A 15,128-nucleotide genomic window follows, 5' to 3' on the forward strand; every position below is an offset into this window, starting at 1 on the left:
TAGCAAACATGTTGCACATTTCCTTTCTCAACCTAAGTTGAGATGACTATAAGTTTGGGAAAATCCAAAGTGGAGAAGGTTTGCTATTTGAGCCATATGGTTTTTAGGGTTTGATGGGCTGTTTGGCTCTCTAAACAAAGCCTTATTTGCCAATTATCCTAAGCGTTTTCAAAATGAGTTTCCAAAATAAAAACACTTCCATAATCATGTACATAAGCTACACTAGTAATTGTAAGTTGGCCTTGTGAAATGTTTTAAAGACAAATATTAAAGCTAATAAAAAAATCACGTGGTAACAATAAATTTATACGGTAAAGCTTTTTCCTTTTTGTTGTAAAATAAAGGAATTTGGTTCAAATCTCACTTTTTTTTTTTAACAAAAATGTTATTCATCAATATCTTTTAACCTCAAGACGTAATGAAATAAATTCCCAAACATAAAAGTAGAAAAAGTCATTGTATTAGACTATTAGTTGGATAATCTAAAACGGAACAATATTTTTGGGTTCTAAGGATTTTTTTCCCCCTAATGAAAGGAAGTTTAATCAAACAAGCATAAGCATAGATAATACAAGAGTAGTAAATCTAACAACTTCCACCATATAATTATAATATATATATATATATATTTTTTTTTTTTTTTTAATAATTCGGTTGTCGGGGAGGGATGATTTCAATTAATTACAAAACTTTGATGCATTGCCTTTTAGCAATGGAACATACAAATATCTATTTTGCTTCTACAATAATAAACATAAACTAAATTTCCGTCATAGACGTATTTAGCAAACCTTTTTACGTGTTGATCCTATCTTTGATTTCCAACCAACGAATATATAGAAGATTGAGACCTAACCCAATTGCACTATATATATATATATATTCAAAGTTATTCAGCAAAAAAAAGAAAAAAGAAAAAAGAAAAAGACTATATATATTCAAAGTTCACTAATTATTTCCTATTCTAACTCAAGTACGATCTTAAGGCATAAACATACTACCGCTGCCAAAATTGTTAACTTATGCTCCATATAAAATCCTTTTTTTTTATAATGGGAGAATACTCCATATAAATCTAATGATTGCAACTTTGAGTTTGGACTTTGGACTAACTGTCCACTAATTCAAAAGCAACCCTAAACAAGAATTACTCAAAATGAAAAGCAAACTAAACTCTAAACCCAACATTTTTTTCCTTTTAATGATAGGATTTAAAAAAAATAAAAATAAAAATGACTTTTTTTTAGAAAGAAATAAAAATGACTTGGAGTGAAAAAAAAGAGAGTTACAGTGTCTTTACTCTTTAGAATCAGGTACCAAACTAGGGCAGTCATAAGATTTATAGATAGTGTGTGTATATATATATATATATATATATAAATATATATATAAAGATGGACAAAACTTCGGTACAACACTTAAATACTGTAAGTAAGTCTTGCTCTATAAAGATTATGCTACATACAATTTCTAGTGGGTTAGAATAATAGCGTGTGGAAGATTTTTTATTTTATTTTATTTTATTTTGTGGCTGAAATAACGTGTGAATGATTGTGATAATAAAAATAATATCTAGTAATAATGACAAGACTAAATCTTTAGGTGTTTTTTTTTTTGAGAAGCAAGTCTTTAGAGATAAGATCAAAAATTGAAATTCTAATATTTTATTTTTAGCACTTTTCTTAAAATTTGTGAAGGGATCAATAGACATTAGACGATAATAGCTTCCATGAAGTTGTATAGTGCTTTTAATATACTACGACCTCATTATATAGAGGTAATCACTCTACCTATCAATCTCACACATGGGCTACTCAGCTAAAAAAAAATCTCAGACATGGGCTCACCCAATGTAATGCACAATTATTTCTTGCATTTGTCTTATCTAAACATAATCATAACAAAATATCTAATAATAATAAGATATTGCAATCAATAAATTTAGGGATATTATTACATTATTAACAACTTTTTTTTTTCGTAACGATTGATATAGTTTGTTGTAATTAGTGCATAATAAAAATAGTATCATATTGAAAAACCTATAAATTGATATTATAGGTAGATTGAAACTTTTGGGTTTACGTCACGCCTTAAACTAATGAGTCCATCACTTAAATACAATTGTGAAAGAAAAAAAAGAATATTACTCTGATTTCAACCTTATCATATTAATAATGATGAAAACAAATTGCGGAAGATGTGCATTTAGCCATTGCTCTAATACAATTCTTGGAAGAGAAATTGTGAAACTTTTTGCTATTACATTGTGTTATTTAAATTTTAAGATTTTTAGTGGAACAAAACAGTTGCTTTTAACCGTATTACCTACCGAATGATTGAACTGAAACAACATTGTCATGTGAAAGAGAAATGAGCTTCAGTCTCTTACTCCCATTACCATTACAAAACCAACCAAACCATTCCTCGTACCAAAACTCAAATCTCAAGAGAAACCCATCTCTCTTTCCCATTCCACATTCACTCCCTTTCTTCTCTCTCACTCACACTCACACTCACCGATCTCCAACTCGTTCCAACTCAGTGCACGAAGGACGAGTCCACTGGACCCAGAACTCCTTCAAGAACCACCTCATTGTTCCCGAAACACTTGTTGTACTCACATTTTCCACGCTCCTTTTCTGCCTTAGGCTCTTCTCCAATGCCCTTTTGCCCGATTTCCCTCGTCGTTGGCGAAACCTCATTGAATTTTCCGCCGAGGCTGAACTCAGAGCCAGCTCTTATCCTTGGCATTTATGGCAAGCCATTGTGGCTTACGAGGACCGCCGCTTCTTTATGCATCATGGGGTTGACCCCGTCGGCATTGCCCGTGCTGTGCTGTCTTTTTCGTCTCGTGGAGGTGGTAGCACCATTACCCAACAGGTGAGGTTGTATTTTTGGTTGACTTGTTTGTTACGCGTACCATGTGTTTGATGGTTTTATCAATCAAGTTGGTTTTGTTTGTTTGTTTGACTTGTGGGTGTTGTATATTTAATCAATTATTATTATGTTTATTAATGAAGTCATTGATTTCTAAAGAGAGGTATTCATTTATGGTGTTCGGGTCTTAGCTGGGATGGTAAGGTGGCAAGGTGGAGATGGGTAGGCTGTGCAAGGTATATTTTAGTGATTAATGATTGAGTGCATCTAATATATTGTAAATGGTAATAGTGCACGATACAGCATTCATCTTAGAATAAAGAAACACCGAGTTAGGTCCTAAGTCCGAACTGCACAGAAATCTTTAAATCTTAGGTCCACTTTATTGGTATACAAGAGAGCAGCTGGTTGATGATTGTGTATGAGTGTAGCATTTAAGGAAATCAATCTTAGAATAAATAAATGTTCATTCAGGTTTGACTTGTTTTAAAAATTCTTATATCTTGCATCGGCAGCTGATGTTAGCACTAAATAAATATAATCTTGGCCTCCAATAAGAATCAAGTTGTTTCATAGTCAACACATAACCCTATTGGATTTGGGAGGAAAGAAATGGAAGTAACTGGAGGAAGTCATTTACAATCTCACCATTATGCTCTTCATGAAACCCTCTCCCAACTTCTCTTCATTCTTCATTTCATCAAACCTCTACATGGGATACTGTTTATTGTTCCTCACCATCTTCTTAGTCTTTCCTCCTGCCTTGAGTTTGTCATCCTTAGAGTACATACACCCAAATTTCACTGCTTCGGAATTTCAACATATTGACAGCAGTGGTGTTTTTTTGTCCTCCCGTAATGGCACATTCGCAGCTGCTATCTTTAACCCTGGTGTTCAACAAACCAACTTCTACTTTTGCGTCATCCATATGGCATCCAACGCCATCATCTGGTCTGCTAACCGTGATGCTCCCATCTCAAGTTCTGGTATAATGAATCTTACGACCAAAGGGATTACAGTTTCTGATCCATATGGCAATCTCAGATGGTCAACTCCGCCATTACAGTCATCGGTATACGCATTATTGTTAACTGAGATGGGTAACCTTGTCTTACTTGATCATTCCAATAGTTCTCTTTGGGAGAGTTTCCACTATCCAACAGACACAATTGTGATTGGACAACACTTACCTGTTGGGATGTATTTGTCTAGTGCTGCATCAGATTATGACTTATCATCTAGTATTTACAACTTCACAATAAGTACTTCTGATGCCTTACTGCAGTGGTATGGACAGACATACTGGAAATTGTCAATGGATACAAAGGCTTATATTATCTCAAAGTATGTTGTGAAATACATGGCAATTAACAGAACGGGTCTTTTTCTCCTTGGCCATGATGCATCGGAAGTTGTTATACAGGTCAGCTTGCCACCAGCCGATTTCCGAATTGGCAAGTTGGGTCCGTTAGGGCGCTTTACTGTCCATAGCTTTTCTGATGCCCAATGGGAGCAGGAATTTTCCGGGCCAGATTCTTCTTGTAGAACTCCATCTATTTGTGGCCAAATGGGATTGTGTACTGACAACTCTCCATCCATTACCCAAATATGTTCATGTCCATCAGGCTTCCATGCAGGTTCACAGAATATGAGTGGCTGTGTGCCAAGTGATGATTCTCAATCTTTGCTGCTTGCTTGTAACTCAACCAATAATGGCATTTGGTTAAACTCATCCGTTGTTTCATTTTTGGGGCTTGGCTATGGTATAGATTATTTTTCCAATGATTTCTCTCAGCCTCTAAAATATGGTGTGAATTTGACAGTTTGTCAAGATCTCTGCTCAAGGGACTGTTCTTGCTTGGGAATTTTCTATGGAAACTCATCTGGTTCTTGCTACATGCTTGAAAATGAGTTGGGGTCCTTTACATCAAGCAATTCTGGTGGAATGAACCTGCTGGGCTACATCAAAGTCTCTGGATCAAATACAACAACAAATGACAATGGTCGTCCCCCTAACAGTTCTAGTAATCATAGAAAAAGGCTTCGTGTAGTTGTTCTGGTGCTTTTACTGTTCACTTCAATTTTACTGTTAGTGGCACTAGGTTTTCTCATTTGGATGAGATGGAAACTCTCAAAAACTAAGGAAATTAAATTAGGTGGCTTCAACTCACAGTCTTCTGAAGACCTGGACGCATTCTACATCCCAGGCTTACCTAAAAGGTTTGACTATGAAGAGCTTGAGGTGGCAACTGATAAATTTAGCACTCAGATTGGATCAGGAGGGTTTGGTTCTGTATACAAGGGGACACTGCCTGATAAAAGTGTTGTGGCCATAAAGAAGATAACCAATTTAGGCATTCAAGGAAGAAAAGAATTCTGCACTGAGATTGCGGTTATTGGAAATGTTCACCAAGTCAATTTGGTTCGATTGAAAGGGTTTTGTGTCCATGGAAGACAGCGCCTATTGGTTTATGAGTATATGAATCATGGTTCATTGGACAGGACTCTGTTTGGTAGTGGGCCTGTTTTAGAATGGCAAGAGAGGTTTGATGTTGCGCTCGGATCAGCACGTGGGCTTGCATACTTGCATAGTGGGTGTGAACACAAGATCATCCATTGTGATGTCAAACCAGAGAACATTCTTTTGGATGACCACCTTCAGGCAAAAATTTCTGATTTTGGACTCTCCAAGCTTCTAAGTCCTGAACAATCTGGTCTGGTCACTACCATGAGAGGTACTCGTGGCTATCTTGCACCTGAATGGCTTACCACCTCTGCAATCTCGGAAAAAACTGATGTCTATAGTTTTGGAATGGTACTGCTTGAACTTGTGAGTGGAAGAAAAAATTGCTCATTACGATCACAAAGCCATAGCATAGAGGATAGTGGTAGTGGTGGTGGTCACTTTTCATCATCATCATGGTCAGGACTTGTTTACTATCCTCTATTTGCATTAGAGATGCATGAGCAAGGGAAGTACTTGGAGCTTGTTGATCCAAGGCTAGAAGGACGGGTGACAAGGGAAGAGGTGGAGAAATTTGTGCGTGTAGCTTTGTGTTGTCTTTATGAGGAACCAGCACTTAGGCCAAATATGATTAGTGTTGTTGGTATGTTGGAGGGTGGGATTCCTTTAGGTCAGCCAAGAACAGAATCTCTAAACTTCTTGCGCTTTTATGGGCGTAGGTTTATTGAGGCTTCCACAATAATGGACCCAAATGGTTCTCTATCATATCCACAAGGAAATAGCTTACAGATTGGTTTTTCTTATATATCTTCACAGCAGATCTCTGGCCCAAGATAGTATTGAATGGCATTTTGTTTTTGCAGCTTATGTATAGATTTCTGTGAACGACTATGAAATGTATGTTTTCAGGAATTCTAGTTGTTGCCTACTCTAGAAAACTGAAATCTACTGTATCATTCTTACGTTTAGCTACAAAGCTCAAGGTGGATTGAGTGGCTGTGACCTTTTACACTTGTGTAAAGTGTTCTTTCGAATGTACAATATGATTCAATTCTATGTAAAGGTCCATTTGATCTTTGTATTTTATAGTAAACATCTGAGTTATGTTATTATATCTTGTTATAGTAGATTGGCAGAATGGGAGACACTGAAATTTTGCTATGGAATGTCTTTTTACACTTACACACACACACACACATTCACACATATATATATATATATATATATATATATATTTTACGTGGCTGACACAGAATGTATCTAGGTAATTTTGCATTCCTATTATTATTATTTTTTTCTGAACAGGGGGCCCCTTTCTGTCTACCTTGCTGTCAAATTATTTTCCTTTATCCTTGCCTATTTAATGGAAATTTATTTTAATATCTTCTTCATATGTTTTGTATTAATCTAGAGAGAGCATATGATAGAGTCCCTAGAGAGGTTATCTAGTGGCTTTTGGAATAGAAAGGAGTTTCTCTAAAGTATATTAATTTAATTAAGGATATGTATGACGGAGTGGTAACTAGTGTGAGAACAAGTGGAGGCATCACAGGTGAGCTTTCTAACTATTGATTTGCATCAATGATTAATATTAAGTTCATATCTCTTTGCAATAGTGATGGATGAGCTCACTGAATTGATCCAAGCAGAAGTTCCTTCGTTTATGATTTTTGTAGATGATACAATTTTAGTAAATGAAACTAGATGTGGAGTTAATGCCAAGTTAGAAATATGAATACACACTTTAGAATCTATAGGCTTTCAATCAGTTCAGACTAAAATAGAGTACATGGAATGTAAGTTTAGTAAAAGTATAAAAAGAGACGTTGTAAGACTTGATGGCCAAAAGATACTAAAGAGGAGCTTTTGATATCTTGGATTAATAATCCATAAAGATGGAGAGATTGAAGATTATGGAAATCATAGGATAAGTGCATGGTAGATGAATTGGAGAAATGCATTAGGAGTATTGTGTGATTGTAGAATACCTATTAAGTTAAAGGAAAATATTTATAAGGCTGCTAATAGACCAGCTATGCTTGATGGTATTGAACGTTGTGCTGTTAAAAAGCAATATATTCATAACATGAGTATAGCTGAAATGAGAATGTTATGATAGATAAGTGAAAATACACAAAAAGATAGGATTCGAAATGAGGAAATTCACTTAAAGATAGGGCTGGCTCTTTTAAGCCGCCTGATTGACTCTATTTAGCCATAGCTCTTTTAAGTAAATTGCTAACCATCCTAGTTGGCCTAACATTTTTTGGTTGTAAATCTGTAAAGTTATTTGATTGCCTAATTTACTTCATTAGTATAGCTAGACAACAACAAAGCCTTATTCCCAAAACTTTGTGGTCGGGTTTCATTAGGATAGTGAAAGCTAATAAAAAATTTCAGTTTCTTTGATTGGTTATTTGAGTTATTCATTTGTTAGCCATTGATGCTGATTACAATAGTTAAAGCTGCAGAAATTATGAGAGTTCTCATATAGAAACTTTCTTCCAAATATAGTGGTAATAGTTTATTGAAAACACAAACTGACAAATTTGTATCATGTTTACCGTTAGCAGTCTCCACTTGGATGCTTGCTAAGCTAATGTAACATTTTTACAAATTGATATTTAAATTGAAAAGTCTTATGATCTGATATCTATTCTGGTTCTAGAGTAGGACCCAATGCATGAAAAGGAAAAAAAAAAGGACACTAGAGATGGGAACATTTATTGTTCTTGGCCAATTGTATGGGAGAATTCTGTAACACATTTGACTTCCATCAAGACCTAATAGATATTGATGGAAAATTAATGTCCTAATATGATAGTTGAAGTAATTGAAATAGAAAATAGGAAAAAACCCAGGATTTTTAACACTAAATCAAAAGAAAATTCGGTTAGCTGCTTTTCAAAATTATAGGATATATTTTACATGGATAATGCTGTGAAGAAATATATTGCCATGTTTTTATTTTGATCAAATATCTTATGCAAAAAGACAAACATTTGAATACTTCACTATGCATTTATATTGGCTTTCTTTTAAGGGCCCGAGACCTGGCCTTACGGTTGTTCTTGGCTTGAATCATCCAGTACCTTTGAAACCCACCCTTTATGTGGAGTCAAATATGAAGCTTGTTTTTGAATTCTTTTCATCTTTTGGTTTATTTCAACATCATGTGTTTTAATTAATCTTATTTTCTTTCTGTTCTTGAAACACATTGCAGCTTGTCAAAAACACCTTCCTTAAAAATGAACGCACTCTTTCAAGAAAAGTAGTCGAGATGGTGTTGGCACTAGCATTGGAGAGGACAATGTCAAAAAGGAGAATTCTGAGCTGCTATATGAATAAGGTTTGGTCAACTATAGTTTTAATTAGGTGATGCTGTGTATTCTATTCCTCATGCGTTGTGTCGGGAGGGGCACCGGGGGGGGGGGGGTGTTGGGAGGGGAGAGTAGGGGTGATCTGAGAAGTTCATGTGAGATTGTATTTAATGTGCTTATGTCTGCACGTGAAAAGTTTTAAGGAGATGTTGACAGGATTTATTATAGTTGCATCTTACATTTAGTGTGTATTTGGAAGCATGTTTTCTGCCCCCACTCACCCACAGATTCCAGGAAGCTCAATTAATTGGATACATTAGGCATATAATGTTATCATTCTATTTGTTTTGAAGTTTAATATGTGTCACGGTGGCTTAATTTTCTAGCTGGTTGTGTGGGCGGAGACATATTAGCTTAAGTCAGTATTGTGAGTCATTTCCTCCCTCCTTCCTTTCAAATTCCACGTTATTACAAAATCATGTTTGTTGCAAGTTATTAAATTTTCTGGAATTGTTGGTGTTTTCTTGTCTTATTCATGTAATCATCATTTCATAGTACATAAAGGTTTCACTTTCAGAATGTTAGAGATGAAAATTTTAGAGAATGAAGAGGATGTGGAGGAAAGAAAAGTAGACAGGGATCAAGGATTCAAGGTTTATATAAAGGTTGTAATCCAGGAAGTGACTGGATCATGGTTGTAGCTCAAATACATATCTTAATTAATCAGAAAAATAGGTTGCAACGCAAGACTTCTTAGTTGGGTTTCATTCCATGACAGGCTAGAAAATTAGCACTTAGTTTTCAGAATGATTTTATTTTATTTCCTTTTAATATATGGTTGGAGAATTTTTCATTCAAAGAAGTGAATACGAATATTATAATGAGCAAGATGTGCTGTAATGACATTCATTTTGAGAATTTAGGTTGCAAAAGAAGGGTTTGGTTATGTCCTCTAAAACAAAGATTTAGGGAAGGAAAGATGTTAGTAAAGTTTGACTCTTCAAATTTAATCCAATTGTTAGAATTGTGGTTAAACGATTCAATTTTCCATTTCTTAACCATTTAAGCTTTTGAGACAAGTGGTAATTTATCGCCAATATATGTGAGCTCAATTAAGCATAAACTTATCTATCCCTTCTTTTTGGAAGGAAGGATAGATAAGTTTTTTTTTTTTTCATTGGTAAGTTACATGCACAAAGTGGGACTTGAATCCATGAGTTCACCTTTTATCCTATTCTTACAAGTAAAGAAGGCTCTGTTTGAGCTAGGGCTCATTGGCCTGGAGAGGGGCTAGAAGTGTAGCTCAGGTTTTGTTGATAGAACTAACAAGCTCAAAATTCCTACACAAGCTTGGCTTGTCTTTATTAACAACTGAGGTTGAAGTCTGAAGATCTGTAAAAAAGGTCTAGTTTAAGCTACATGGTTGTTCTGCTTGCTGCCTAAGCCTATTGTGAATGTTGGAGTCTATTTAGCTGCTTGATTTTATATAAAAAATTAATCAAATTGCTCTTTCACTTAAATAAGTTATGTGGCATCTTGTCAATTAATGTTGTAAGGTCACTGTAAATTTAAGACAAAGATCTCACTCTTTATGCCAGTGGCATATGTGAACTTTGCTGGCATAAATCCTGAGGTTTGTAATTTTTGGACCCTGTTCTTCCTACACTTCTATAATCGATCTGATAAGTTGATTTCTTTAGTGGTAGCATTGTTTCTTTTTAGAAAATATTTTGCTTAGCCCATTTGGAAATTATTTTAATTTCGTGCAGCCCTCCACTTTGTACTAAATTCATGCACTCACCATGTGAAGTGAAAGCACCTAAAACTTTAAGGGTTCATATGAATGCCTTACTTTTTTCAGATATTTCATATGATCCTTAGAGGTTGTCAGCTTGTAATAGAGGTATTTTTATATTACAGATTTACTGGGGACATGGTATATATGGCATTAAATCAGCATCAATTTTCTACTTTGGAAAGCATCCATCTCTTCTTAGTTTGGGGGAGTCTGCAATGCTTGCTGGGATTATACCTGCCCCAGAACTTCGTTCTCCACTCAGGGATCCTAGCAGGTCTGGTGCTACTATATACGTATTAATCCTACTTCTGGTAACCATTCCTTTCTGGAATTGTATTTATTGTATTGCATTGATTTTTGCACTATGTTCTTGATTCCCTCTATGTTTATTATGAATAATTACATACAAACCAAAATCTGGCATCTCACGTTTTCTCATAGGGGGAAGAGCTTCCAAGCAAGAGTCTTAAGGAGGATGGTGGAAGTTGGTTTTCTTGATATTGAAACGGCACTTTTGGTTGTGAAACAAGGTCTTCATCTGCATGTTTTTGTGTCAGAATATGCTGATGGATTCTTGCACCTATCACCCTTGCCTAAGGATGTAAGTTAATTCTTTCTATGCCTATTTTCAGAAGTTGGTTTCCTTCAAATTCATGCAACGCCTCTGCTATATGACTGTATTGAGGGTGGCAACTTTTATTTTTATTTTTTTATTTTTATTTTTATTTTTTTTATTTTAGTGATTTTGGTAGTGAATTCATTTGACATGATGAATTATAAATAATTTATTTATTTATTATTACATATTTATAGATAAATCTACAATTGCTCTCTGATTTGTAGATGCATCTGCCCAGAATCCCATTGTTATGGCTTTGTATTATCATGAACCTTAACAGTTTCTTTTCCGTTTTACTTTTTAGAAATGCTATGCCATAACATTTTCACAACAAATCATAAGTGGCTGATCGTTATAGATTATTATTGGTGGGCAAAAAAGTAATTTAAGTGATAGGTTTAAATTTGAACCATTAACAACTTACCACCTATGATTTGTTGTGAAAATGTTGTGGACGTAACATTTCTCTTTACTTTTTTGTTTTTTTAAAATGAGTTCTCTTAATTCTTGGGATTTTACTACAAGCAGGAAGGTCAGGATTTCGCTACAAAGGTAAAAAGAAGAAGAGCAGGGGGGATAATGCACGTCTGGCCCTGTTTGAATGTCCCATGATTTTTACTTATTTATTTATTTTTCTATTGATGTCCCATGAAATTTAGTTGGTTTGATCTGTTTTGTATATAATATGAGCAGAATTCATAATTATAAACACGATGGTCCAAGACTGGCATCCATCGTCTTATATTACAAAAAGAATGGAAAACCAATGACAGTGCATTTTGTGAATTCTTTTAATTTGATGCTATCTCATTATTTATAGTGTCTACAATTTTTTTTGGATGATCCAATATAAGTTGATGAAATAGTACCTTAGGGGAAAAAAAATTACAAATGCATCAATTTAAATTTTCATACCCTTGATAATTTTTCTTTTCCCATTTTTTTTTCTTTGGTGTCTGGTTATGCATAAGAAATTTACGAAGTTATGCCGGATGTTAAAATACTTGTTTGATTTGTTCACTAGGGACTGGGAGTATCCAACAAATTGAAGCGAGGAACTGACTCAGCTTTTAAGGTTGTGTGGGACTGGGAAAAAGAGAGCGTGACATGGGAAGCCTGGGAAGATATGGAAAGATGGTCCATCAAGTTGCAGGCCATTGATCACATAAAACTTCAGAAAAACATACTGGTTGTAGTGACAAAATGGATTTTTCGTAATAAATAGTAAGGATTGTCTTTTAATTTTTATGGTGCCTCTTAGAGCTTCATTAAACTAAACTCAATAAGTTGGATGTCTTCGCCTGCATTATTGCTAATTCAGCATGTCCTCTTTCACCATTTTATTAGGCACCAAATCTCAGAAAAATTGTTTGTGTGTGAATGTGTCTATAAGTGTTGTGGTAACTTTGCTCTCATATGGTTACTGTCAAATCCGGTCTTATTTGGAAGGGCTTCTAGGCTTTTGCAATAGTTTCATGTTGATAATTACTGACATCCAAGCCTTATTCCAAGTATTTTTTTAGTGGTGATCAAATTTTTTACTAAGTACTGTTGGTATATGATTGATGTAAAGTCATATTCCATAACAATGATCATTTTTAAATATATGATAACAAATGTAATAATCCTAAAACCACAGCCTGTGCTATTATATAAAATCACGGTTCATTGTATCCATGGTATTTTTATAGTGTTCTGCTCAAACTCAAATTGTAAGATTGATAACAATTTGAGATTGGAGTAAAAGTATGACCACTGAAGAGGTCGGCAGATGTAAAAGTATGACCACTGAAGAGGTCGGCGGATGTGCATTTTGGGGTGTGTGTGTGTATAGTCATATAGGCTATTGAGCATGTGAGATAGTGAACTAAAAGGAGCGGAAGATTCTAATGACGAGTCTTTCGGCATTTGCAAAACAAGACCCAAGTCGTTCGTAACTTAAAATGGTGGTATGAACTATGAAGGAGGGGATGAATCTTAAAAAGTTATGCTACATGGTGGTCAAATCACTAGTAGAGAAGGAATAAAGCTATATGAGGATGCTCAGGATTAGGTAGTGTTACATAGCACTGAAATCACTAATATGAAAGGGCAATGCTAAAGAGGACGTCAGAGTTGGATAAAGAAAATATGGTTTACTAATTATAAACCTCAAGTTCTAAACCTCAACTCTAATCTATTAGATATACTAGTAGAGTTATCTAGCATATTAGAGTTGGCTAATTTTCGGTCAACTCTACTCTACTCTTCCTCAATCCTAATTAGCGGTCTTAGGATACCTTTTTTCTTATTGTTGATGCTCGTTTTGGAAAGCCCAGTAGCAGGAAGAAGCCCAACAATATGGGCAGAGTAAAGTTAGTGGATTAATAGAAAAAAATTATTAAGCCCGAATGGCAGGAACAATAGATTATAGGCCCATAAAGTAAATAAATGGGCCTTGAGGAAAGTAATGGGTCTAAAGGAGCTCAGAGAGAAGTAGTAAACCCATGGGCATTATGAGATGTAGAAAAGTAAGAATGAGCTACAGTAAGCCCGAGGTAATGAAGTAAGAAAGTAAGGGGTTAGTGGAAAGCTCATGAGCCCCAAGGATGAAGAATAAGGTAATTAGGCCAGGAAAATCCAAAAGAGTTAGTAAAAGCCCATGGGAATGCAGAGTTAGAAAATGGGCCAAGGATACCCAAGGAAAGCAAATGGGCCAAAGATGTTTAAGAAGAAAGAAATGGGACAAAAGAGCCTTCGAGCAATGTAATGGGTTAAGAAAGTCCAAAGTAGCATAAGTATAAATCCAATGACCATATTGAGAGAAGAATAGACAGTAGGTCCAAAGAGGCCCAGCAAGCACAAGTTAAATAACACCACGACAGGAATGGCAGAGTGGGATGGTAGGAATGGCAACAAGACTATGGAAGGAGCAAAGAATGGGCTAAAAGGGGAAAAAAAAACTACAATCAAGCAAGGCCCATCCTTCGAAAGGAGCAAGCCAATAAAGAATGAAAGATCAGAAAACAGTTCATGCCATAAGAGGTCAAGGATGAGTGGTAGAATGCATAGATGAGCCTTTAGACCATGACAAATGCATGAGCAGCAGACAAGCTTTCAACATACACAAGAAGTGGAGCACGCGTAAGGCTTAGACACTACTAACCTGTACCCAACCAATATAAGAGTGGTGGGTCATGGACCAGAGGTAAGAAAGGGTATGGTTTGACCGTGGGGAGAAAAGAAAGCCTATTTAGGGGTTCTTGTTCATATTCTTTTGGGGGTGATGTTCTGCTGGGATGACATATCACCCAAAAGAAGGTAAGATGAGTTGGAACCATTAGGTGCATGCCATGAAGGATAGCAAAAGAGAATGCTACGGTGAGCAAGCAAACAAAATAGTCTTCTTTGTCTGGTAATAGAGAGTGGCACAACCAGCACAGGTAAGCGGTGGTGGCTGGACAACTGACAAATCAGTGGATGGTCAGGAGGAACATCCTAAACCAGACAAAGTGGTTAAAGGCTAAAATAGTAAAAACCAGTCACGATAGGCAGTATATAAAGGGTCCTTGTTGTGGATAGTAACACAACCACAACCAGAGTAACCTCTAGAGGAGGATCACTATACCACCATCATCATAACACCACATGAGCAAGCATTGAGAAAGAAAGAAAGGAAAAGACCAAATGCCAGCTCTGCAATGAATCTTGTCGACAATACACTTATCGCTGTTATCGCTGCGACTTCAACCTTCACGGCACATGTACTCCCTTATCGCCCACCATCGAATCTGAAGTCCACCACCACCCATTAACCCCCTTTTGGAAGTGGATTACGTTCACTTGTGACCTTTGTGCCAAAGAAGTCAAGGGTATACCTAATCATTATGACCTATGTGGTTTTTGGGTTCATAATAGTTGTGCTTCTTTGCCGCGCAGACTCAAACTTATACATCACGAGCACCTCGTCCACCTCACCCATTCTTATCTTGAAGTTGGACTCCATCAATCTGACTCCCGATTTTGTCTGATCTGTGCTAAAAAAGTGAATACAAACTATGGGTTTTA

At 35.7% G+C, this 15,128-nt stretch overlaps 2 protein-coding genes across 3 annotated transcripts; both read left to right on the top strand.

Moving 5' to 3' along the window:
- Positions 1-2,297: 2,297 nt before the first annotated feature.
- LOC115989275 (biosynthetic peptidoglycan transglycosylase-like) lies at positions 2,298-12,586 on the top strand. Of its 2 annotated transcripts, none has more exons than XM_031112944.1 (5): positions 2,298-2,883; positions 8,568-8,693; positions 10,585-10,736; positions 10,904-11,063; positions 12,106-12,586. In XM_031112944.1, the coding sequence occupies exons 1-5, from the start codon at positions 2,374-2,376 to the stop codon at positions 12,304-12,306; spliced, it is 1,149 nt and encodes a 382-aa protein (XP_030968804.1). In that variant the 5' UTR covers positions 2,298-2,373; the 3' UTR covers positions 12,307-12,586. The 2 variants fall into 2 exon arrangements, with proteins under 2 accessions (XP_030968804.1, XP_030968805.1); XM_031112945.1 differs by lacking the exon at positions 12,106-12,586 and adding an exon at positions 11,610-11,709.
- Positions 2,972-6,335, top strand: LOC115989274 (G-type lectin S-receptor-like serine/threonine-protein kinase At5g35370). Its single transcript, XM_031112943.1, has one exon. The coding sequence runs from the start codon at positions 3,533-3,535 to the stop codon at positions 6,179-6,181; it is 2,649 nt and encodes an 882-aa protein (XP_030968803.1). The 5' UTR covers positions 2,972-3,532; the 3' UTR covers positions 6,182-6,335.
- Positions 12,587-15,128: the final 2,542 nt, after the last annotated feature.

Source organism: Quercus lobata, chromosome 5 (assembly GCF_001633185.2).
Source record: "Quercus lobata isolate SW786 chromosome 5, ValleyOak3.0 Primary Assembly, whole genome shotgun sequence".
Classification (NCBI taxonomy): Eukaryota; Viridiplantae; Streptophyta; class Magnoliopsida; order Fagales; family Fagaceae; genus Quercus; species Quercus lobata.

What these genes read in the sequence shown, in the direction of transcription:
- LOC115989275 (XM_031112944.1), top strand. Translation starts at nt 2,374, where the DNA reads ATGAGCTTCAGTCTCTTACTCCCATTACCATTACAAAACCAACCAAAC. An exon ending in GTAGCACCATTACCCAACAG is followed by an intron (nt 2,884 to 8,567) that starts GTGAGGTTGTAT and finishes AACACATTGCAG; the next exon opens with CTTGTCAAAAACACCTTCCT. An exon ending in CCACTCAGGGATCCTAGCAG is followed by an intron (nt 10,737 to 10,903) that starts GTCTGGTGCTAC and finishes GTTTTCTCATAG; the next exon opens with GGGGAAGAGCTTCCAAGCAA.
- LOC115989274 (XM_031112943.1), top strand. Translation starts at nt 3,533, where the DNA reads ATGCTCTTCATGAAACCCTCTCCCAACTTCTCTTCATTCTTCATTTCA.